Below are 24436 nucleotides of genomic sequence, written 5' to 3' on the forward strand. Positions count from 1 at the left end.
ATTTCAAAGCAAGAAGAAAATATACTGGACAATATTCTGGTTTTCACCTGCTGAAAGTAGTCTGGCAAAGGTAGTCAGTATTTTAGAGTATAAACTATGCCTCACTCTCTTTCAATTAAGATAAAGGTTGTTTGGAACTTCATTTTTCAAAGATACCTGTGGATTATAGCTATTCAAAATCCTTGTCAGTACTTGATACATAGTAAATCCAGTACCATAATGGATGAAAGTAGTACAGTTTTACAGTTTAATTTTCAGTATAAGATGCATATTTTGGAATTTTTCTTCAGTTAGAGCCTGAAACCTGGAAAAAAAATTGGAAAAACAGATTGTGTATGATAATGGTATTTAGCAGTGGAAGATGAGCTAGAAGGAGGTAAATAAGACATAGGATGTTTTGTGGTTTTCAGTCTTCTGTTGTGTAGTGTATGTTCTAGGTTTGCTTTCTGTGAAATCAGTTAAAGCATGTGTAATGCCATGGTTATAAAAGAAGAACCTGATGCATTTTAATTGGCTAGTGAGGTATGGAATTGACGTGCCGTTCATTTGAAAACCCAGTTAATGCCACCTGCTTTTTGTTACGTAAAATCCAAAATACTGTGTATTACTCCGCACTTCACAGCTCTCAGATCATAAAGTAGTTCGCTGTGTGCCGTATACCTGTGGCATATTTGATGGTACAACTTTGATCAATTGTTTCGAAAAGCAGTTGAAACAGGAAGAGACTCCATCAGAAAATAAAGAAGCAGTAGAAGCAGCACAGATGAATTTTAACTTCCCTGAGGATGTCCTCTTTGGCTTGGAGGAAGAGGAAGAGGATGCTAAGAGCATCAAAAACACCCACAAACAGACTGGCTGGGCAGCTAACCTATTAAAACAGTGGCTGGCCAAAAATGGCAAGGATCCCAGCTTTGAATTGGTCCCAGTAAGTGAACTCAATGATATCTTAAGAGAGTTTTATTACACAATAAGAAATCACGATGGAAATACCTACAGTGTGGCAAGCTACAAGTCAATGCGCGCTGGCTTAAACCGGCATCTCAAAATGCCTCCTTATAATCGTCAGATTTGCTTAATGAAGGACAAAGAGTTTGCCAGTGCAAACATGGTGTTTGTGAGCGTGCTGAAGATGCTGCGCATGCAGGGGAAGGATGAGACTCACCACCATCCTCCTATAGCTGCCGAGGACTTGCGTAAGATTAAGCAATCTGGTGTGCTGGGTTTGCACAGTCCCCTGGCACTCGTCAACAAGGTGTGGTTTGATTTGCAATTGCATTTTGCCAAGCGAGGGAGGGAAATTCTAAGAGATCTGGCTCCAGATGCATTTGTGGTTGAGAAGGACAAGAACGGGCGTCGATATGCTATGTTTAGATATCCTGGCAAAGGCAAAAATGGAGAAGATCCTCATAAAATGGGTAAAATGTATGATATGCCTGGGGACCCAAACTGTCCTGTATTTTCCTTGGAACTTTATTTGTCCAAGTTGCCTCCAGAGCCCCCTGCCTTTTACCTGCACCCTCTAAAGCTAACATCAGAGCAAATGCAAGAACAGCCTGTCTGGTACAAAAGAGAACCAATGGGTGTGAACTACCTGGGTACCATGATGCCCAGGATAAGTGTGGCAGCCAGGCTCTCTCAGCGGTACACCAATCATTCTCTCCGGACTACCACCATCCAGCTACTCTGTGAAGCAGGACTGGGGCCTAGGGAAATAATGGCAGTGACAGGCCATCGCTCCGAGTCTGCTATTAGGCACTACTGGGGATCTGCAGAGGTTCGCTACAGGGCCTGGTCAGATATAATGGAAAACAATGGCCCCGGTTATCGATATAGCAAGATCCCAAATGAAGTGATAAAAGAATCAGTATCTGGTGCATCCACCTCCTCTGTAAAACGTACTGTTCTAGAACAAAACAAAATTTTATTCCCTGCAAAATCTGTGGTGCCACCTGGCACTAACTCTGTGGCTTTAGTCCCTGAGGGACACCCAGGTCTGAATTACAAAAGCCCGGTCCTATTGAACCGCAGTTCGTCCAAGGTGTTTCTCTCCAAGAGCATGACCAGTGGGAACCTAACGGCTGGTCCCCTTCAAGGCTGTTGTAGCAAACCTGTCTTTATAAAGCGTGTGATAAAACAAGAACCTATGACTTGATGCTTCTGTAATAGAACTGATTTCAGATTAATTGCTAAAATGGAAAAATTATCAGATTTGGTTTTTTATTTGGTCTATGAAGGAAATTCTTTATGGTCTAATTCAGCAAGAAGTATCCTGTTTGCACTCAAGATGTCAGCTATGGAGCAGAAATTTAAACTGAGGAAGGCTTGGAGTTTCTATGACTTTTTGTGGCAGCTGGGACTCTTCCAAGTGGCTGAGCAGAGTTATTTAAAATCATTAAAGGGAGATATTGATTTCCACTTAGCTGAAGATGTGCTTTCTTCCCTAAGAATGTGGCTTTTATATTTTGTGAAGAGTGTTATTTATCATATCATTTTGTGACTGCTGGCACTAATGTAGCATCTTACAAATCAAATACTTGATTACTGAAGAGCACCAAGAAAGTAGGAGCTGAATGAAATAGTCACAGATGCACTACAAATATATACATACGCATGAAAACACCTGGAATTACTTAACCACTGTCACCCTCTGTTCAAATTCTTATCAGACCTACCAGAGGACTGTGCCTTTGTTTCCTTTTTTTTTTTTTAACCTTCTAAATTGATTTTCTCAGTGAGCTGCAGATTTGCATTGGAGGTCTTTCCTATTTAATATTTTTGGCTTAAGATTACAGTCATTCTGTTCTCTGAGGGCACTATTGATACATGTGGTATTAAAATTGGGATCTCTTTGGTTGTGCATGAAATGGGGAAAACATTCTCAAAAGAGCTGAAAACAATTTCTTGCTTAAATGCCAGGTAATTAGTGTTTGTGTTGTCTCTGTGCCTAACTTGTGAGAGGGTTGTTTTTTAATTTCCTCTCACCAACCCCCTTCATTACATGTCACATAATCTTTGCACTCTAGTCTTTATAATAGTATATATAATATATATAATTCAATAAGAAGTACATCTTGTTCTTCCCCACTGAACCCTGTCCAAATATTTTTGGTTTTAACTTCTTCAGGTCAGTAAACTGATCCTGTCATTATCTTTTCCCTAGATTTTTACAGATTAGAAATTCTCAGCATAGTGGATGTTAATCATTTTAATCATAGATTCTGACAAGAGATCTTCCAGTAAATAAAAATAGGAAACTGGTTATAGAATGACACGGTTATGGTTGGTCCACTTTGGAAGAAGAAACAGTGTAGCATTTAAAACTGTTTTCCATAAATTAACAATGAAATAGAAATTTGTTTGTCCTTTTCAAATGTCCTTACACAGATGTACTTCACATAGTTTATCATACTAAGGACTTCACTTGAAGTGTTGATGTTGCTCAGCAATGGACAAAATAAGGAAAAGTCCCAACTGAAATGACAAATTTACCATGATAAACTCTTAATTCTGCAGAGAACTTCCCTGCTGGGATAAGCTTTCAAATTTTGAATGAGATTTATCACTCTGCTATAGTGTTTACTCAGTATAGACACTGCTATAGCCTGTACAGAGGCCTTGATGCCTGATGTTGGAGTTTTTATCTTGGCTGATAATATTTACCTTTGTGACCTTGTGTCAGTTATTCATACTTACTGCATCAATTTTCCAAAGTGTAAGACCAATGCAGTGCTCTGTTTTCTAATGGATCATGATAAAGGTTAAAAGGTTTTAAAAAAGTTCTTTAGTGATCTTATACTCATCTGTGGTTGAGATAGTTGATCAGATGTAATTGTTATTATAGAAATTACTTCTACACAGTCCTGCTTCCTTAGTAGGAGCATTAATTCATGACATAAATGACTAGAGGAAAGAAAGCACGGGTCATCTTGTCAAGCCTAAAGTAAATCAATTAGAGATGGTCAAGAAATGATCCTTTCTAATGACAAGAAAAAAAAGTGAAAAACAAAGGGCAAACAGTTCTCAAAATATAGGAGAACTGTGCAGTAATTTATTCCAGGATATTTTAGGTTAACATAGATTGCAAAATTTTAGGGATTCGTAGAATTAATAACCCAGCAAAACTAGCAAAATTAATCTCTAATCTAAACTTCCACCAGGATGGGTATGTATTATTGTCCTCCCCCAGAAAAAAGTTCCCATCTTTGTCTCAGGTAGTTGCTTCTTCCAGTATATTGGCACTGAACATTTCTCCTCCAGCAACAAGTAAAGTGTGTTGCCAGATGACTCTGTGTTCCCTCTTGTTGCATACTCTGGTCATACTGACCACACACCCTGCTCTGGTTCTAACTGCATCTGGGTGAATTGGGGCAACAGCAAATTGCTGATGGCTTCATTCTTCAACACAAATCTAGTTGGTGATTAAAAGAGAAAAAGGGACTCTCCAGGCCATTCTTGGCATGTCTCTCATTCTTTTTGATTATCATTTGGCTTCTAACTTGACTTCCATTTTGTTGGCTTATAATTGGGTTTTTTTGGATTCTCATTTGTTAAATTGTAATTCTGTTGGCACCAGTTATACAGTGCCCTCTTACTACCTTCAGTTTGAACCTGATATTTCAAAGCTACTGACTGCAGTATTACTACCAAAAAATCCTGCAGTATTACTACTACAAAAATCCTTCTGGATTTTTGTATGGGAGAATTTTTTTTTTTTTTTTTTTTTGGTTTTTAATAAGAAAGTATTCCTCATTTGGGCTGAAAGTATCGTTGCTTCACGAGACCTGACATCATTATTTACTAAGTTTTCTGGTAAACTTTGATTTCTAATTAGTAGAACATCTTTCTAACTTTCCAGAACTGAAAAAATCTTTCTCCTGTTTCCCCTCCCACCTAAAGTGTTAAATATCTCTTTCCTACATGTATTTTATTTCTGGAAGAAATGAACCAAATGCATATTTTCCAGCTTTTGTAAAGTCAATTTTGGCTGTGAGTACAGTGATACAGGGAGCAGGGAGTCAAGTCAGTGCTGTTCATGGCAGTACAGCTTATGTATGCTCTGTGAACATAATGAATTCTATCAAAATGGACATGAATTGTACTCTTCAGTTGCAGTATCAGCAGAGAACCTCAAAATAGCAAGATAAGATAACAGTTTTTGGGTCTTTTCCCATTATTTTTCTGCTATAAGTGAACCTGTTTGGTGAACCATCAGGTTAAATATAGTTTGTTGTCTAAATTTAGATTTAGACAAATCTAAATTTAGACAACAAATTTAAATGCAAATTTAATGCAAAATCACCAATAATCACTTAAAATTAATTTTAAAACTCTGAATATAAGAAATATTCTTTGAAAGAAGTTTATCTCCCATGATTCTTGAGTTTTCTAATTAGATCTTCTCCGAAAATAAGACTTTCATTTCGGTTGCAGAAAAATCCCTAAAAAGCAAAACCAACCAACCAACCAAAAGCCCCTAACCAAAAAAAATCCCAAAAAACAAACAAAGAAAACCACAAAAACCCGAAATAACAACAACAATAAAACCCCCCAGCACTTAGTCCAAGTCAACTAGATTAATAGTGACTGCTATGTTATTGATTACATTCCATTTTCTTTGATGGAGATGATCCTGAAAACAGTGGAGAATAACTGGTTCCTTATATCATGCTTCCATAAATTTAGTTTTGCATCTCATTGTCATAATTCACCTTTGTACTATTGTTGTGAATATAGGACTTGTTTTCCCTGTGCTTTCCTGTTAAGTTTGGAAATCTCAGCTGTTACTTTAAGGGGTACTCTAATTACTTCTTGTTTATATGAAGTTGGCATGGTATCTTAAAGTATGTTACATTTTCTTTGCTTCTCTGCACCTTCTCTGTACCATGTGAAGTGCTCCACTGTGCAGTGTTGAATACCTGAAGGCATTGGAAGGATGCTTTGAAATGGAATTTGTTCTTGGGTTTGTTGTGGTTTTAGTCTAGTACCTCTGGTTATCCTGAAGTGAACTTTTTCTCTCAGTAGTTGATAAAGTTGTCCATAAGCAGCTTGGATGTATGGTTTTGCTGTATGACTGTTTTCTTCTTTTCAGCCTTTCTCTCTGCTTCTTGCTCCAAAAGGAGTGGCTGCAGGGATGTGGAAGGGGACATCTTACTACTTGTATCAGTCTTTCATCTTCAGCTTTTTCCTGTGTACACAGAAATTTAAGGGTTGTTATTTGGTCCCAGTCAGTTTATCCATGGCCATTCCAGTGCCTCAGGTCCTTGAGTTGCATTTCTGGAGACATGACAAACACTTTTACTGCATTGGGGCAAATGTTATTGTTACAGAGGCCGAGGCATTTTTAATTATATAGCAAATCTTTAGAATGGTTTTAAAGTATTTCAGTACAAATCCCGGTTATAGATACAGGATTTTTATATATTATATATAATATATAAATATAGCTATGGTATACTGAGAGAATCTATGAAAGCAGTTTTATTACACTGTAACATAAAGTAACAGTGAGCAAATCTTAACAGGATTTGATGTGTTGAAAATGTCTGGCATAAGTCAATCTTCAAGAATTGTTTGCATTATATTTATTAAATTACCAGGTCAGGTGAATAGTCTTTTTTTTCCTGTTCCTACTTTGTGTGCAATTTATCTTCTTGAGGAGTAAATCTGTTTTTAGTCTAAATTTCATCTGTGCATTTCAGTTTACAGCTACTATTAGTTTATTAAATAAAAGTCCACTGGTGTCCTACCCATTTCCAATTGTTTCTGACACACCTTGATGTCTTTGGTTGAACTACAGTTTAATTTAAGCTATTTTGCTGACTATTGGAAATTGATCTCGTAAAACATTAATAAAGTATATTTATAACTCCTATCACATTACTCTGCAATGTGTAACAAACTTTGTGAGTGTCTCCTAGGAAATAATGTGAGCAAAGTGAGTATGTCAGCGTACAATTTATAAGCAGCTATTAATACTATGTTGTTGAAGCATTATTGATGAATATGTTTCCTTGCATTTCATGGTTTTATCACTCAAAATAAACATATATAGTTATGTATGTAAAATGGGCTGCTTGACTTTTGTCTCTGACCATGGGGTTATGTTCGGGCTGCTTAAAATGCCACTAGCTCTTATTTGTGAGGTGGAACCTTTGCCTGAGACTAATAAGAAAACTAAATTGTTAAAGTTGTTAGCAGGACATCATGTGGCTGAATTGGATGGCTGTTTTAAGGAACACAGAGTGAATCCTTGCTCATGTGACTTTTAAAGTGATTGTCTTTCCCTGCGACTGTGTCTGTGTTACTTAAACTACCCCAACTACTGAGAGCAGTTTTTAATGAGTAAATATACTTGTATATTGTAGGCTCAGATTTGTCATTTGAGGCCAAAGAATTTGGGGGAGATTGTTTTAATATATCCATGCCATTGCTCCAGGCATGGATAATAGCTTTTAAAAGCTGCAGAAAACTAATCTGAAAAGTATTATAAAAATATTTACTGTTCAGTAAGGTGGCCAATATCTGCTCTTTGCGCCAAAGAAATGAGAGGGTCTATAATACATAGGGGTTACTAGAACTGATTATTCATTTTTTCCATGCTTGCATTGTTCTTGTTTGGTAGGAAGTGTAGCACAGTACCAGTTAAGGGTAAGGGGGATGGAGCAATTGTGTGAGTGCAATACATGAAGTGTCTGTTAACAGTATTTTTGAGTATTACACAAATATGCAACCACACACTATCAAAACATGTATTGCAGCACTGTGAAATTTTGTTTGTGTGAACTTTGATCTTGGTAAACTGCTTCCTTTAATACATTATCATTTTCCTTTTATCTTGGTAAGAGATGACAAATATGTTTGGTACCTGGTTGAGTAGATTATCATGACATCTTTGGACGGCTGGAATAATTACTTCAGTTTTGTGGGAGTTACTGCATTGGAAAAAATAACGGTTGAGAAGTGATAAATCTGACACTGAAACAGTCTGTGGCTGAAATATGCTCAAAAATGTATAAAAAAAGTAATTTTCACAACTGCTTAAACTGTGCTTGAAGTCTGTAATTTTGTATACAGATTACTCAAAATGAAATATTGACCTTATAATTATGCATACAAACTCAGTATTGCCACCCTCTCTACATGCATTTCATTCCCAAGACATATTTTTAACATCACTCCCCATAATTTAAGATTGATTTTGCTATTATATAACGCCTTGGTGCGTCATCTATTATTGTGGTGGTGTGATGCTTCATTAATTGTCTGGTTTACAACCTCCAGATTTTTTTCTAGTTTGTTATAGTAGAAACTATTAATAAAATTGTCTGCATTGTGTCAATGTGCCACACATAATCTTCAGAATTTCAGTCTTTACTACCCTGAAACTAATTTTTTACTTTGCAATGTATTCTTTTGTTGTTGCATTTTTTCCCCTTAATTTTTCACTCTTACATACTGAAATGTTCCTTTATGAAAAGCAGGTGGCATTACAATCAATAATGTGATGAACTGAACTGTGGCGTTATATAATACCAAAACTTTTAGAATCATTTATATCATATGTGAATAGAGAAGTGCATATTCAGAACTTTCTTCAAAATACCAAGTTGTAACTTTTGGTTTTTCATTTGGTACAATACCATGTGCATGTTGTTGAGTTGTTCCATTTGAGCTTTAGAAGTTTCTTTCCTAGTTTTCTACAGTAGTTTGCCATTGGCCTATATGTGCTTTGGTGTTGTAACTTTTTCTGTGGTAAATTTCCCAATTGCAGTTATAGTGGGAGATAACTTCTTTTCTCAATATCATGTCTACCAATATGTGCTTTGGTCCTTAAATTGTCTCCTTCCTTGCCTGTGTTTTCCTTGTGATATCAGAATAGAAAAAAATCATGGGGATGGGTGTCTGTAAAAATGCTTTCTCTTTCTTTTCAAAATTGCAAATAAATCAACCTAATTTGCAGCAGTAATGATCTGAAAAAGTTGCTGGATAGCAAAGCTAAGGTAATATGCTTTCTCCTACTCCATGGTATTTTACAACACTGTAAAATGCTCTCTGCAAGTAGAAAAACACATAATGCTACTAGGCTGTCTGAATGTCCCTGCTTTTCTAGAGGCAGATGAGGAAACTGCTTCAGAATCACTTGAAGAGACAGGGGCTCTTCAAGCCTTGCAGTAAATGAAGGGCTGCCAGAGATAGCCCTTCATTTATTGCAAGGCTGATGCCCTTCTGATTTGCCTTTGTTAATATATTGTTTTCTTGTGTGTGGATTAATTATTTGACATTGCAGTCAATGACATATGGGATATTATGACAGTCTTCCAATAGCAGGGAAAAACTTCCTAATTATAAAACATTTGCATTGGTTTTATTGCCAATCTTAATTGGAACGTCAAGTTCAGGTGACCCTGTATTTACCCATTTTTGACAGGTTCCATGATTTTTATCTTACCTCTAAGAACCCCTTTTCTGTTATACTTACTGTTTAAATTTCTTTAATATCCATATGCTATCCACTGGTTTTAGAAAGTCAATATATAATTACTTTCTTTTTCAAGGAAACTGTATCATTGCTGCTTTTTCCTAGCAATTATCCCCACAAGTATATCTTATTTGTCAGTCCATTTATTTCTCAGTACTTTCTTCCATTCTTAAAGAGACTTAAGTGGCTGGGATTGGAAGAAAGCAATTATGTTGTCTATGCACACACAGTAGAAAATGCAAGAAATTGTGAGTATAGGTAATTTTTACTGATTCTTTTTAGAAAACCCTGAATTGAAGTGTAATTACTAAAATATGAATAGAGCCTTTGTGTAATTAAATAAAATTTTGTTCCTAGTAGTTTTCATGGTCAAGAAAATATGAAAATGTTAGTTTTAAGTGAAAGCTTTGCAATTAGTAGAACACTTAGAAGTACCAATTTCTAATATGAAGTAGAAAAAATGTACAAATTTGAGTAGTTGCATTCATTTTATGCATACTTTTCATTGTTTTCACTTCCATATGCACTATAAAGCAGTTTTCATGTAACTGATAAAGAGAAATTTAGAAGAGGTTATGATGTCTATTTCCGGACTTGACAGGTTTCACTCAGATACTTCAAAGAGAAGAGTGTTTACACTTTCAGTTCTGCCCTTTCTTGTAAGGTCTTTCAGCTGCTGCTTTCACAAGTTCTGTGCTTGCCATTAAAATACTTTTCCTTCACACTTGCCAAGTTGATGCTTGCCTGGGGCATCTGACACACAAACAGATCAGATCATTTCATGTTGGTAGTTGCAATAGGCGTGGACATGACTTTGCAGACTAAAGCAGCTGGGGCAGAGGGCCTGCAATTTGACAAGCTTTTCTTTAAAGAACACACTTTTCAAAGCAGATCAAGACTGTAAATGCCAAGGGCCTCTCCTCAGTGGGCTGTTTCAGGGAAAATACACAACACTGGGAATAGCGAAGTAACTTTGCAGTACACTTGCCCCATCTTCCGATGTTTGTGGTGGTGCAGGCTCAGTTGCTGCAAGGCGTGTTATTTTCTTTTCCCCTACCACCTTTCTTCTTCCTTCTGCTTCGTTTTTTCACCTTTGTTTCTGCTCTTAGTTGTACCTTGCGGTCCCCTCCCCCCACTTCACCTTGTGTTTTGCCTTTCATCTCCAAGTTGTTATGTGTTGTCTTGGGCTGGAGCTACATGAGATTTCAGTATGAAATGTTCAATTACAGGACACATTGCTTTTATGCAAACATTTTAATTGCAATTTGAAGTGCACCTACCAGCTGAAGACTAAACATGTGGCCATATTAAAACTGGGAAGTCAGGAAAAGATGAAGTCTTGTATTTTTCTTACTTTCATCCTATTTTTTTTTTTACATACGCATTTAAAACTATGGCATTTCAGAGTGGGATTTGTTATGGTGGATTTTTAATTCCATTTTTAATTCACTTTTCTCATTCCACTGTTGTGTGTTAAGACTGTTACACTGCTGACAGCCATATGAAAGGAGAGATTCTTAAGCTAAGGCAGCTCAGATACAGTTGTGATTAACTGGATGGTTCAGTCCATGATGTTGCTATTTCCAGGCTATGCAAGCTTTGCTCACCTGCTGAGATAACACAATATTTTGGAGGATTTCTACTTACTTGGAATTTCAAGGCACACACATTAAGATACATGAGCTGTGAAAGTATGGGAAAGGGGGTTTGGTAGTTTACATTTCTTTTAAATCTCAATGTAAACTTTTTTTGCTAGATTACTAGAAATTGCCCAGATGCTGTGTTAAACAATCAGTTTTAAGTGCAGCTTCTCTTTGGTCTGGAGACAGGTGCACTGATTCTGACAAAGGATGACAGGTTGGCTTGTAGGGTTGTGATTTTGTTCCTTTGCTTGGGCTTGTTTGGCTTTGTGTTTGTTATTTGTAACTGTGACATTTTAAATATATGTAGATCACTTTATGATGCCGTGGTTGTTTTGTTTCTGTTTCAGCTTCTTTGTGTTCTAAGGTGTGTGAATCCTTTGTTACTAAGACTTGCTGGGCAGTATGTAAACCAAACCATCAGGCAAGCAAATGTTTGAGGTTCTCTTTAATGGTTTTCATTATTTCACTGATGTGGCTGCACTGATAGAAAGGTGTTAAAATGGCATCATCTGTTCTTCTGCAGAGATCAGCTGAAGCAGTTTCATGTTGTTGGCTTCCTGTGTGTCTGTGTGTGGAAGCAGAGAGCAGACCAGAATGCTTTGACTAGACTTTTCTGCTTTACTAGTTTCTACCTAAATGCTTGCTGAAATCTAATATTAGGAGCTGAAAGACTTGTTCTCTTGTTTCAGTTTTTGACACAAATGGAAGTGTTGTTCATATATGACTGAAAGTCCAGTGCCAGGCTTCTTCTTGACTTCCTCTGGGCTGCAAGCATTCTGAAGTTGTCTTCTAATTTTTCTCAGAACAGCACATCTGAATCTCCATTTTTTACGTGTAACATGGCAGCCTTGTCCAAAGAATGCAATTCCTTCCTTTTCATGGAAGAAAAGAGCAGTTGTTTCTCTGTAGTTTTTCCTCAGACATAGTTCTGTTGTAAAGTGGAGTTTTCACAAGTCCTTGTACTACAAAAAATTTCCCTGAGAGAATTTCTGGGTGAAATAGTCATGATACTAAAAAAGGGTGGTTTTATTTTGTTGTTTGGTTGGCCACAGGGTTTTCTGAAAACTCCTTATTGCTTGCATTTCACAGAGATGATGCCCTGTGGTTAAATAGGGTTTAAAACCTGTAGGTTTTAACCATTTTGGTGGAGTCAGTACTCCAGAAGCATCTGGATAAGGTGATAAAATTGCTCTTTCAGATCATGGTGATGCTTAATTTCACCATGGGGAAGTAGTGTGGACCAGTCCTCTAACACCAGATTGCCAGTTCTTCTTGGATTTCCTTTTCGTTCTCAAATGAAATCTTGAATTTGAGAAATCTACAAGTATCTGAAAACTGTGTGTTCCAGCACAAGGGGATATGGAAATGGATACTCTTCCTTCTCCTTAGGAGTGTAGGTGGATGCTGCAAATAGTCAAAATCCTGACCTTTATGACAGGCATAATGAGCAGTCTGTTCTGTTTGGGGATGCCCTGCCTACACCATGCTCTTCTAGGTAGGAAACACTATGTTCAGCCTTTTTGGTTTTTCAAGTTTCCTTAAGATTTTCCTGTACCCCTAAATTTCATTTGAGGGAAATGCACGGTTGGTGAAGTAAGGGGGAATCTGGCTGGAGACTTCATGATGTGCTGTGTATTGAGTACAGCATCTGCTGGGGGTAGCTGGAGTGTCTTGGAACCAGGACTGGGGGTGTTCCACAGAGCTCTGCTCAAAGGCTGCCCTGCAGATCTGCAGCTTCTGGGGATATGGGGTGGGCTGCAGAAAGAGCCTAACTGCTTCTGGATAGCTCCTGTTGAGGAGATTGCTGTCCAGGGTCATTTAATAAAAAACCTTGAATAGTGTGGCCAAGAGAAGGTCTTTCTTCCTGAGAATTGTATGTATGAGAGCTTGTTGACTTAATAAGCCTGTTTAACTAAGGCTTATTCAGGATTTTGGCCTTCCAGACGTATCAAAATAAAGAAATGCATGCTGTGACACTTGCTGACTTGGAAATTCAAAGAACTTTCTCAACTGGCACAGTCAAGCAGGGCTTCAGAACAGTTAGCTGTCATACAGAGTATTTTTCTAAGGATTTTGATTTCCTTGCAGAAGAAGAATTGAAAGGAAATTACTTCAGACTAATGTATTTTTTAGTGGGAAGGAATTAATAGCTTGATACTCAGTTTTCTTCTTTTTGTAGTTCCTTTTAAATCTCTCTCTCCATTTATCAATCTGCTTTCTCCTGGCAGAGAGAGCCATGGTTCAAAATACACATTGTTGGCTGGGAAGATCATTTAGTTGGAATGAAATTCCTCTTGACTTTATGCTAATCAATTTATCATTGATTATTTTAATGTGCCTTTTTCTTAAGCTTCACATAGTTAAATCAGCTCATCATAATAAGAAACCTGAAGCTAGAAATTCTTCGAAATAGAAACCACTCAACAGAAGAATTCTGTGGTTAATAATTCTGAAATATGTTTCTCTATGTATTGGAAAGATGAATCCCTATAGAGATCTCTTCTCTCACCTGTGAATATAAGTAGTTAGATATTTTGTACTTAATTTTGGTATTGTATTTTATTAGCAGAATTTCATCAGTGCCAGCATCAGTAAGGCAAAGACAAAAAGGCAAAAAGAAATCAGGTTGTAATAATGGCTAATGAAGAGAACTGTCGTGTCAGGCACTCCAAATTCAGTGACTGATAATTCAAGCAGCTTCTACTTGCATTTAGTAATCATAAGATGCCTCTTTTTGCCTCTCCTTAGAGCCTTGCCTGTGTGAGGATTGCCTTTAGGCCTTCCTTAAAGGCTTAGTTTTTCCAAATGAAAGATCATAGAACAGATAATCTCAATGCTTAGGCTTTGTGCATCTGTCACCATCTGACTGCACAGAAAAATCTCTAATATTCCTAGGGTGTATCATGTCAGCATTTGTACAGACCATGTGGGTCTGATAACTTACACTTTTTTCCCCATGTTAATTGCTCAGAGATATTTGATGATTATGGTGTTTTTCTTACTCTTTGTCTTTCCTACGGAAACTTGTTGACTCTAATCCATAAATCTCTAGCAGTTCAATCCAACAATCAGTGATAATCTCTCCACAAAACAACAACAAAAAGAAGAAACCTCAACTACTTTTGTAGCAAGTTTAAGGAAGTAGAAATTCATATAATCATGATTGTTTTCTAGAAAGTGTCTTTAAAATCACAAAAATATATAAGACCTCCCCCATATTTTTCTCATCACCTAAGGGAAAATGTTAGTGATCTCTGCAGTCTGACCAGCCATGGGACAGCAGTTGATCTAGAAGATAAATCTTGGTTGGTGGTCTTCTAGGGTTTTTTGTTAAAACATATAACCTGGGCAATAGCTTGAAAAATCCCTTTATGCTCTCTAAGGGAAAGTTTAAAAATAGGTTTGTATGTAGAATAATCAATGCTAAAATTTGTCATTATGGATGAGAATACAGTAATGAAATTACTGAATACAGTTGGAGTTTTCTGATGGTTTTTGATGTATTTTGTAAGCATACAAGTTCCAGTGTAGCTTTTCCTTTTTCTTAATGTCAAGTCAGTGTCTTCATAAGTACAGAGGCAAAGCTGTCTCAAAATAAGTAATGCATTGTCTGATGACTGCTCTGTCAGAAAGTTATGCCACTACAAAGGAAAGGACAGATTACAACCAAATTAAAATGTTAGGAGTCATAGTTGAAATATACTGTATACCAGCAAATTGTTATGCATTTACCTGTAAAACAGCAAGGTGCTACTATTCATCAGGGGGTTTTACTCCTTACAAAGCTGAAAATACTTTATTACTTGTTTCTGCAATACAGTCGTTTGGTTATGGCCCATTTTTCCTGGGATATTCATCTGAAATTACCTTCTCTTGATCATTTCATCAGTTCCTTTCTAATAAATATCAATTCTGAGACCTCTCCTGAATGTTCAATGTGTCCCTTTTCCACCTGTGTTCCCTGGATCTGCTTTTGCAAAACAAAGGAGTTTTGTCTTTCAGAGCGGGAAGTTCACAGGAAGTGAATCGGGAGGTGTCATTGATCTTACACTGGATGAAGAGGATGACAGCTGCTCTCAAGGTAGGTGAAAATACTTTCCTAGTTGCAGGGAGAGTTGAGCTACTTTCTGTGAATGGCAGAAAGGAATAAACTTCTGTTTCTGCTTAGTGTATTTTTTTCCTTTGGTGTTTCAGTTAGATAGGACTCTTGTTAAAAAAATTATGTTAGGTATTAAAGAAAAGGAATTTTGCTTACAGTCTTAAAGATTTTTACTATTACTTTACTTTAAGCATTAGTGCTATCTGTGCATAAATACTTCGGCTTGGGGAGTAATTTGAGATGTTTGAGTTCTTGATGATCTTTTCAAAAACTCTTCTGGATGTATTTATTTTTTCTGTTTACTGATTATAATTAAAGGCCTTTTAATTCTACAGTTGATATTTAGGCATTAGAGTATTACAGCTTCTAATCTTTTGTTTAACTAACACTTTGTGTGCAAGAGTTTAAAGACTGAATGCAAACTTGTTTGCTTTAGGACTGTGTGCCAAGAGCAGAGTAAATATAGTTATGCTCTTATGTACTTTGGCAGTGTGGATGCACTTCATCATTTAAAAGAACACATTTCTTTTTATATAAATCTTGTGTAAATGTAGGCCAGTCTAATTATAGTTAGCATTGGATTAGTGAAGAATGATGGTACTTCACAGAAGTAATGAGTCTCTACTTAAGGCCATGTATTGTGCTGTCATTTCCATAGGAAAAAAATCATGTGTCTACTACTGGAGGTAAAATTTTTATTCTGTTTGGTCTCTAAATGCATGTCCCTGTGCTACATTCTGAAGTCCAGCCACCAAGAAGTTTGATTTGTCTGGGCAACCTTGGTAGTTATTTCTCTAGCTTGTCATTCAAGTTCTACACAAACATTCTTATTACCTTGACTTGGTTTGCATTTGTATGACACAAATGTAGAAAATAATTTTGGCATGTGGTAGCATTTCTTCAGTAAGAAAGAAATCACAGAGTTTATAGAATGGTTCAGGTTGGAAAGGATCTTTAAGGTGATCTCATTCCAGCCTCCCACTAGCCCATGTTGCTCAATGCCCCATCCAGCTTGGCCTTGAACAGTTCTATGTGATGTTATCACCAAAAGGGAGTGTGTGAGGTACACAAGTATTAGGGAAGCATGATGCAATTCAGATAGCTGACTGTCTCCTTTTCTTATCAGTAGAGGATATGTGGTGCACAGTGAATTGAGTATGAGCCAACAGTGTGTTCTCATTTCAATTTAAGTATTCCCCCAAACTGACACTGGTGGAACCACAGCTGAAATAGGGTGTCCAGTTCTGGCTCCCTTTTCTTCAAGCTCAGAAGAGTTGTGGTAGCACTGGAGAGGCCCCCCGATGGTGTCAGGATGGTGAAGGCCTGGAGTGCATGACCTGTCAGAAGAGATGAGACCAGGACACGTTTGGCAAGGAGCTAAGCAAGAGACAGTGTAAGGGCAGCCTACAGCTCCTTGGAGGATAGTTACAAAAATGACAGAGCACAACTCTCTTCAGCAGTGCATTAAGGGGCCGTGCTCATGAACTACAAGTTCAGGAATGAGGAGGAAAGAAATCGGCATACTGCTGCACAGAGGGATGGTAGAAGCTGTCCTCTTGAATGTTTTTGAGGTTTAGTAGGGCAAAACCACAGATAATCTTAGAATAAGTTGCTATTGACAGTCCAGCTTCAACAAGAAATTGGACTACACAGCCACCAGAGGTCCTTTTCAGCCAGAATTTTGACTTGACAAGCTGAGTGGCAGAATAGCTGAGGCAAACAAGTTTTTATCACTGTCATCTCTTCTCAGGGTTAGTTCTCAAAAAGATAAAAAGGTGGATGCCTTGAGACTGTGCAAGCCTGTCAGACAAGGTTAACCTCCCCAGTCCTATTTAATATTTTGTAAAAGACACCCAGCAGATAGGAAAATATTAGCTGAAATATGTTACAATACTGTGACGTGCTACTTTAAAATATACCACAAATCCATTTTAATCTATCTTAAAAGTTTCTGAAAATAACATTTTCCAGAGAGCTTTTTTCCTTCCTATTTGCATTAAGTAGATGCTCACCTCATAATTGCCATAAAAGATCAATACCACAGTTGCACATACAATTGTAAGACTGCTTCTGTAGGTAGGAGTTGTATGAGTTGTAGCTCCATTGCAGCTTAATTCTTCCTCAGTTTCTTTGTTGTGTCTTGAGCCAGTATCTTAAAAATTTATGCAGTGGGATATTCTGAGATTCTTTCCCCTTAGTTGTCAGGTCTTAGAATACTGTTCTTCCATTAGGAGGAAGGTTAGTGGAGTACTTTTGTGCTGGGTTAGCTTCCGTGTGTCTCTTCCCTGCAAAGCAGAAGCTGATAGTCTGAAGCCAATGCAGATTAGTTCATGTTTAGAATTTGTGTGAGAAATCAGTGTTTTTTTATAAATGCTGTAGAAACATAGGAAACCCTAATAAAAGCTTGAGATTCACCCTGCAGTGAGAACACAGCACTAGGATTTTGGAGCAAGTTTCTCAGGAATGTATTCTGGTAAAAACTTCAAGGTTAAACAGAGGAAGAGTACACTTGTAACAGCTTTTGCATGATCATAAGCATCTATATACCTTTGGCCAAGTGTTATTTCCACTGAAGTTTGTGTACAGAAAATGTGGAGCAGGTTTTGTTTTCTCCCAGATTTACACAACCTCAGGATAGAAAATACTTTCAGTATTATGTTGTGTTCTGCAGGAATATTAGCTCAATACTAATTCAAATGGAAGATCAACACTTACATAGTGTTGGGAACACTCAGTTCCTGATTACGTTTTTACAGCATTGTCACCCACATAAAAAGTAAGCTTAATTCTGCTACTTATAAAAGGTATGTAAATAGATCTTAATATCTGCTAATATCTAATAACATCTTCTGATTTGTGTAAAAATTATGAATGAAAAGGGTGTGTAATTTTTGAGAAACCATGTTAAGAGTAATCTAGATACTTTCCTGTCTGCAGGTATATTGCAATATTTGCACTTTGGACCTTGCTGGCCTTTTTATAAAAGGATCATCAAATTATTTTGTATTAATATTGAAACAATTAATAGATTTAGTCTAAAGTGGGCCTGTAGTCTAAGAAAGATATGTAAATGTACTCTTAAATTAAAACAGCTATGTTCTGCTTTTTTATTATTTTGTAAGAAAAATTATTAAATACATAATCAGTTTTTTTATTTTATAAGGTGTTTTATCTGATTAACAAATCTGTAGTTCTCTGGATAATTTTTTTCTTATTCTTGAACATGCCTGTGGCATGCTTGGAGTTCTGTAATCCACCTATACCAGTTAGGCACTAGAACACTGTTCAAAAGTCCTTTGTGCTGTAACTGCAGTGTTGTAGACTGTTTTTGGCATGGGAATTTGTCCCCCTTCTGTTTTGTGTATTAGAGTAGGAGTTTTGCTTACACCTCCAATAGTAACAATTTCCATTTTATGCTTATTTCCATAAATCATACATTTCTGTCTCCTTTAGGTCCACATTTGTTGTGAATATGATGCTGTTGTCATTCAGTATTAGAAACTGTTCCTTAATGACCTCTAACCTTAGTCCTGGGCTTACTATGTACCCAGTCTTCCTCACTGTTTTTTGGGTTTTTTTGCTTAAATAGCCTTTGCCTCTTATTTCCATTTATTTAATGAAGTCTAGTTATTTATCTGTCATAATTTTCTGTGGGTGGTGCAATGCTGACCTAGTTTCCAGTCACTGGAATGTCAGCAGGGCTCTTCTTGATTTGTCAAGGGTCAATAACCTTTGCTCTGTGTGAAATCAAAAACAAAAGCAAAACTGGAAAAGCCCTGTTGTTTGTTCAGACTGTCATCTTTTCTTGAACCACATTTACAGCAGTAGACTGTGAAGGTTTTTACTTGTTGGACTGTAAGTGCATCTCCTAAGTCATGACCAAGAAGGCACTCAGGTCACTGAAATGATTCAGTAGTAGTTGAGATGTGCATCAGTCTCTAAACATTTGAAGTAAACAGATGTGTATACATGTCTGTAGGAATCTCTTTGGAGTCAAGTAGTTTATTGAACACTGGGAAATCTCTCATAATTGTGGACAATAAAAGAAGCTTGAACCAATCACAAGGCCCATTAGTTGATCAAAGAGCAGGAAGGATCTCACCTTTTGTTTTCAAAATAAGCATCCCTTCACTGCTCCGTTCATGGACTTTGGAAAAAACAAATAAACAAACACAGTATATTTTCATCCAGTGGCTTCAGTGAAGTAGCTTGGCTGTTGGGTCTACAAAAAGACAAAATGGGCTGCAATTAATACTATGTTTTATTCTTGAGGTCTTGAATTTGGGGGTATGGTCTGGGGGTGATTATGCTGGTGCTGGGTTGATAGTTGGACTAGATGATCTTTAAGGCCTCTTCCAGCCTTGATGATTCTGTGATTCTCTAATTGTGTCTCATAGAATCATACAGCAGTTTGTGAAGGTACTGCTACTTCCAGCTGTTAGCAGCTAGTATCAAACACAGCTCAGTGAGACCATCAAAATAGTCTCAAACTGCCAGAAACCCCAACACTTTGAGCTGTGCTGGCTTTAACCCTGTTCTTAATGCTTTGAAATCTAGTTGGTATGCTTAATTGGACATTTTAAATATGGTCCTCCCTATATTGTTTTATTTTCTCAAGAGTAAAATGAGTATTTACATATTGTCATCTTTATATTCTATGCTCTTTTACTAAATTAGTGGCTGATGTGTGTACAGTTTTATTAGGGGAGAATCCTTCTGAGTGTCAGTCCTTAAAATCTACTCCTTTATCTTGTGGCCTTTCGTTCTTTAGGGGTGCCTCCTCTGCCCATTACTGCTTTAATGTCCAGATGAAAACTTCTCAATTTTCTCTTATTCAACTTGTACAAAGTCTTGATTAGATACAGACTTGCACTCTAATCAATATTTGATGTAGCCACAAATAAACTAAAGCAGGAAAAAGTATTGCAGTAGTCAGCTACAGATACAAGCAATATTTGTCAGTATCACAAGTCAGTAAGTCATGCTGAGGAGGGTGTCAATGTGATAAAACAAATTGTCTTTTTAAAATTTTCTATAAATAATAAAGCAATTTTTCCCTTTTTAAGTAAATACTGTGAAAATTCAAAATAGCAGCAAGAGGACTAAGAGATTGAACAAAGGAAAGCACAAATAAAAAGATGTAAACATCAAAGGTAGACAAGACTTATTTAGGGAACAAAATTTGAGTATTGCAGTGCTCAGGCCTTTAAAGGTTTCAGGATTTCTTTTTAATAACAACTTTTAAAAACTTTGGCACAGTGTTCCCTTGAATTCAGGTTTCGAAATTGCTCTGAAATATGCAGACTTCATGATAATAGAATAAAACATTGTGGAGTGTGTCTGGGCAGGGGAAATTGCAGTGATGAAAGTGAGGAGAATTAAATGAGTTTTCTGCAGATTTGTTTGTGTAAGCAAAAAAGGTGTGAGAAATGTCATGCTTTGAATATCCTCACCAGTCTGTAAATGGGAGAGGGAGGAAAGGACTGTAAAACTTTGTGATGCTTGGAACTGTGATTCAGAAATAAAAATTTCTGTTTGCTATTGCCTATATCTTTTGTTTCTTTTAAAGCAGATGGCAAGAAGCAGAAGCAGAACCAGAGCCAGGCACCTGTGACAGGACTGAGCGTACCCACCCAGCCCTTGACTCGACCCCTGCAGCCTTTGCCACCTTTGCAGCCAAGCCCTGTGCAGCAGCCAGGTGTGCCAACAAGTGGCCCTTCCCAGACCACCATCCATGTATTACCAACAGGTAACTTCACTTGACATCACTGTGTGAGTGCAGTGGCTGCTTTTTTCCTTGAATTAGACTGCTGTGTGCTCTACATTTTGCTAATTTTTCAAAGTGAATATGCAGAATGTTTGAGTCACTTCATCATCTTTCATTCTAGTCAGTTTCCCATAACATTTTTTCTTTTAAACTGATAAAGGGGAAGGGTAGTACTATTAATTTGAAAAGAATTCAGGATCAATTTTATTTATGGAGAGGAAGAAATCCTGCTAAGGATAGTCATGGAAGTTATTAAATATATTATTGTTGGTAAAAGTGAAGGAGAAGAAACCTGTACCTCCTTTAAGTAATGGAGGAAAAACATTACCAGCATCACTCCTGTGTCCCTTGGCAGTTAATTCTTTTGGCAGAGGGAATGGCAAGGCTGACATTGAAGTTCTAGCCCCAGTTAAATATTACTTTGCAGTGTGATTGTTTTCTCCTTTCTAAAGAAATGTAGATCCTCTTTTTTCTTTCTTTTATTCTTATTTCTGTATGTGATTGCTGAAGATTAGTTGGCATTGGAATTCCCTTATGATTACTGTGTTCTGAAGACTCCTTGGTGGATTTTATAGGATTTTATATTCTTCCACTGTCCTTACATGCAAGACCTTTGCAGGGAGTGGGGGAGATACTATATTTATCTTTTCTGTTAGGAAGATGTATATATATTGACTTCAATATTTCAGTAAAATACCATTTAGGCTGTTTTCACTTTTCTTGCAGTACCCAAAGCAGACGGTTTTTATTTTACATGGCTCAGATGAGTCAGTCCTTTCCAAAGGAGATGTGTACTCTGGAATAGGCATATGAGTCAGGGAGTTCAGGTTTAGGGTGTGCTCTGTCTTTTTTTCAGCTTCGACAGCAGTGAATGTAACTCATCGACCCATGGCTCCAGCTAATCCCAAGCTGCCTATCCCAAGAACTCCTGCTAACCATCAGGTGGTCTATACCACTATTCCTGCACCACCAGCTCAGAATCCTGTAAGAGGAGCTGTCATGACCAGCCCAGGCTTAAGGCCAGTCACCCCACAGACTGGAGGTAAGGGATGATTCCTTCCATGTGCTTCTTACCGTGACACAGCTTGGTACATCCTACCTCATGGATGTGGCATTTAGGTTTTTGATTTGGGTGTGGTGTTTGGTCTTTTTACAGTACTGGTACTAGTTAGAGAGTTTAGGGGTTTTTTCCTAGTTTACAGAATTTAGAAAATTCTTAGGCTACTAAGAAATTCTACTTGCAGCTATGTGCATGAGGAGAAATTGGAGATAAGTCATCCCAGGCACTAGCTCTGCCAATTAAGTATCTGTGGTTGACACACCCCATACTTTACAAGGCAGTGGCAGGTAATATGACAAGCATCACCGTAGAAAATCATGTTTGATTTCCTGTCTAAAAGTTATATTTCTATCAGGCATCCTAGTGTAATTCCTTAGCAGTCTCTGATGTCCTGTGCTCAGCAAATTTCTTTCCTTTCTCAAGGCCTCAAGAGATGAAATTTCTTACTGGATGTATCAGAAATTGATACATGCTTGAGTTTCCTTGAGATATTGGCAAGTTCCCCTTGACTTGGCAAATGCATAACTGATACCTTCTCCTAGCAATAAACTCATTTTCAATGAGTAATAGATGTCAAAAATAAAGAACTTAAATGATGTTTTGTTACAAAGTGGTGGATTTTAACTGGGTTTTTTTTTTTTTTTTCTCCCCACAATTTCTACACTATGGTTATTTTAACACCTTTATGTTTAACATAAATTTCCATATTTTATGAGTATGTGCCTACTTTTGTGATGTCCTGGTAGTAATGCTGCTACTGATGTATATTGATTTATGTTATTGCAGCAGCCTTTAGTGCCAGTAGCAGATGCTTCTTGAGTAAGAGTGCTGCTGCACATTGTCTTTGAAAAATTGAGAACCCATCCAAAGTGTTTTGCAAATTGCAGTTTTGTACTTCTGCCTCAAGTGAGTAGTATCCCTATCTAGAAGTGATGCTATGTTTGTATCTTATATCTTAAGGCATTTCTGACCATCTTCAGATGGTTGTAGTTTCCTGAGACAGAACTACAGTCATACTAAACCAGTGTATCTTACCAGGTTCTCATAGAGGAAAAATAGTCAGCTCAGGTGACAGTTTAAACCACAGGAGTTCACACAGCTTCATCAGCTTCTTAGAGAGACTACAATAAGAAAACAAGATAGAAAGCACCTGCCCTGTGTTTAGCACTTTATAATTAAAGCATTAAGATTTAGCACTCTGAGCTCCCTGCCTTGCACTCACAGATTACACAGACTTCTGACCCTCATTCCCTATGGATTGTGGCTTGATGTGTGTTTATCGAGAAAAGAAATTGCCATACAATAACTGTGGTTTCCTGATAATGTGTTGCTTTGTGAGCTTGTCTTCTGGAGTATAAGAATGCTTCAGTCTTACACAAGTGTAGAACTATAGGGTATCGTAGAGATTGCCTCAAATCCTGTATTTCCAGACAGAAATGGAGGGATAACCCAGGCAATCCATAACAATGAGCAAAGGCTTTAAGGTCACAAAACATAAATGTTCCAACAGTGAATAGATAAAGTGTTACTTAAGATAATTAGATGTGTTATAAAATGAATGAAAACTTGGTAGCTTGCAAGAGTTTTGGCTATTATTTACAAGGCTGTAAAACTGTCTAGTTACTCCTGCCAGGCAGGTCAGTTTGCTGTGGGAATGACTGAAATGGTGATGCCTGTGAGTAGTGTCCATCATGGAGTCTGTTCTGGGAGGGAGGACAAGCTTCTTGGACAGTGACTTAGCTTTTTTGCTGTCAGTGTTATCCACAGCACAGCCTTCTGAGTGGTTAACATTGTGCTGCAGCAGCATTTCTCTTTTCCTTTCTGAATCCCAAAATTATGTAATTGTACTTTTCATACTTAAGCTCCCTGTATCTCCCACGCTTTTCCTCCTCACCCATTTCTTTCATGCTACAAAGTGCTAAAATAACATTCTGTGCCCTCTGCAAACACAAGGGCTCGCTCTCTCTCACTTTTACAGCTTCAGGGGATGGGAGGTGATTTTGTTGTTACACAGAGCTTCATCAGTCTGCTGGCAGCTGGAGGAGTCTGTCTGAAATTTGGCTTCTTGCAGCCGAACCAAGGAGTTGGTCTTCCAATGTTGTGTTTAGCTGCCTGTGAGTATTGAATACTCAGAGTGTTCGTTGTGCTCCTGGCAGGTGTGACCGTGCGGATGCCTCAGACAACCTACGTGGTGAACAACGGGCTGGCCCTGGGCTCGGGAGCGCCTCAGCTCACAGTGCACCATCGACCGCCGCCGCAAGTGCACACTGTGAGTGGGGCTTCCCAACCACCTCGTCCAATGTGCAGCCTTGTCTCTGCACTGGGACTCAGGCTGCTGTTAGTGTGAGCTGCAGAGCAGTCAAATGCCTTGTTGACACTTCACAGTCAG

At 37.6% G+C, this 24436-nt stretch overlaps 1 protein-coding gene across 25 annotated transcripts in view; it reads left to right on the forward strand.

Annotated features, from left to right (window-relative positions):
- Positions 1-24436, forward strand: part of ATF7IP (activating transcription factor 7 interacting protein) — a 79361-nt gene that overhangs the window by 52401 nt on the left and 2524 nt on the right. For 20 of the 25 annotated variants that reach the window (XM_050970149.1, XM_050970131.1, XM_050970132.1 and 17 more), the window contains one exon: positions 707-15109. In XM_050970149.1, the coding sequence (XP_050826106.1) occupies positions 707-2152 (1446 nt within the window). In that variant the 3' untranslated portion in view covers positions 2153-15109. The other 5 variants (XM_030238330.2, XM_050970146.1, XM_050970145.1 and 2 more) reach the window with 3 other exon arrangements.

The sequence above is a fragment of the Serinus canaria genome, chromosome 1A (assembly GCF_022539315.1).
Source record: "Serinus canaria isolate serCan28SL12 chromosome 1A, serCan2020, whole genome shotgun sequence".
Taxonomy (NCBI): Eukaryota; Metazoa; Chordata; class Aves; order Passeriformes; family Fringillidae; genus Serinus; species Serinus canaria.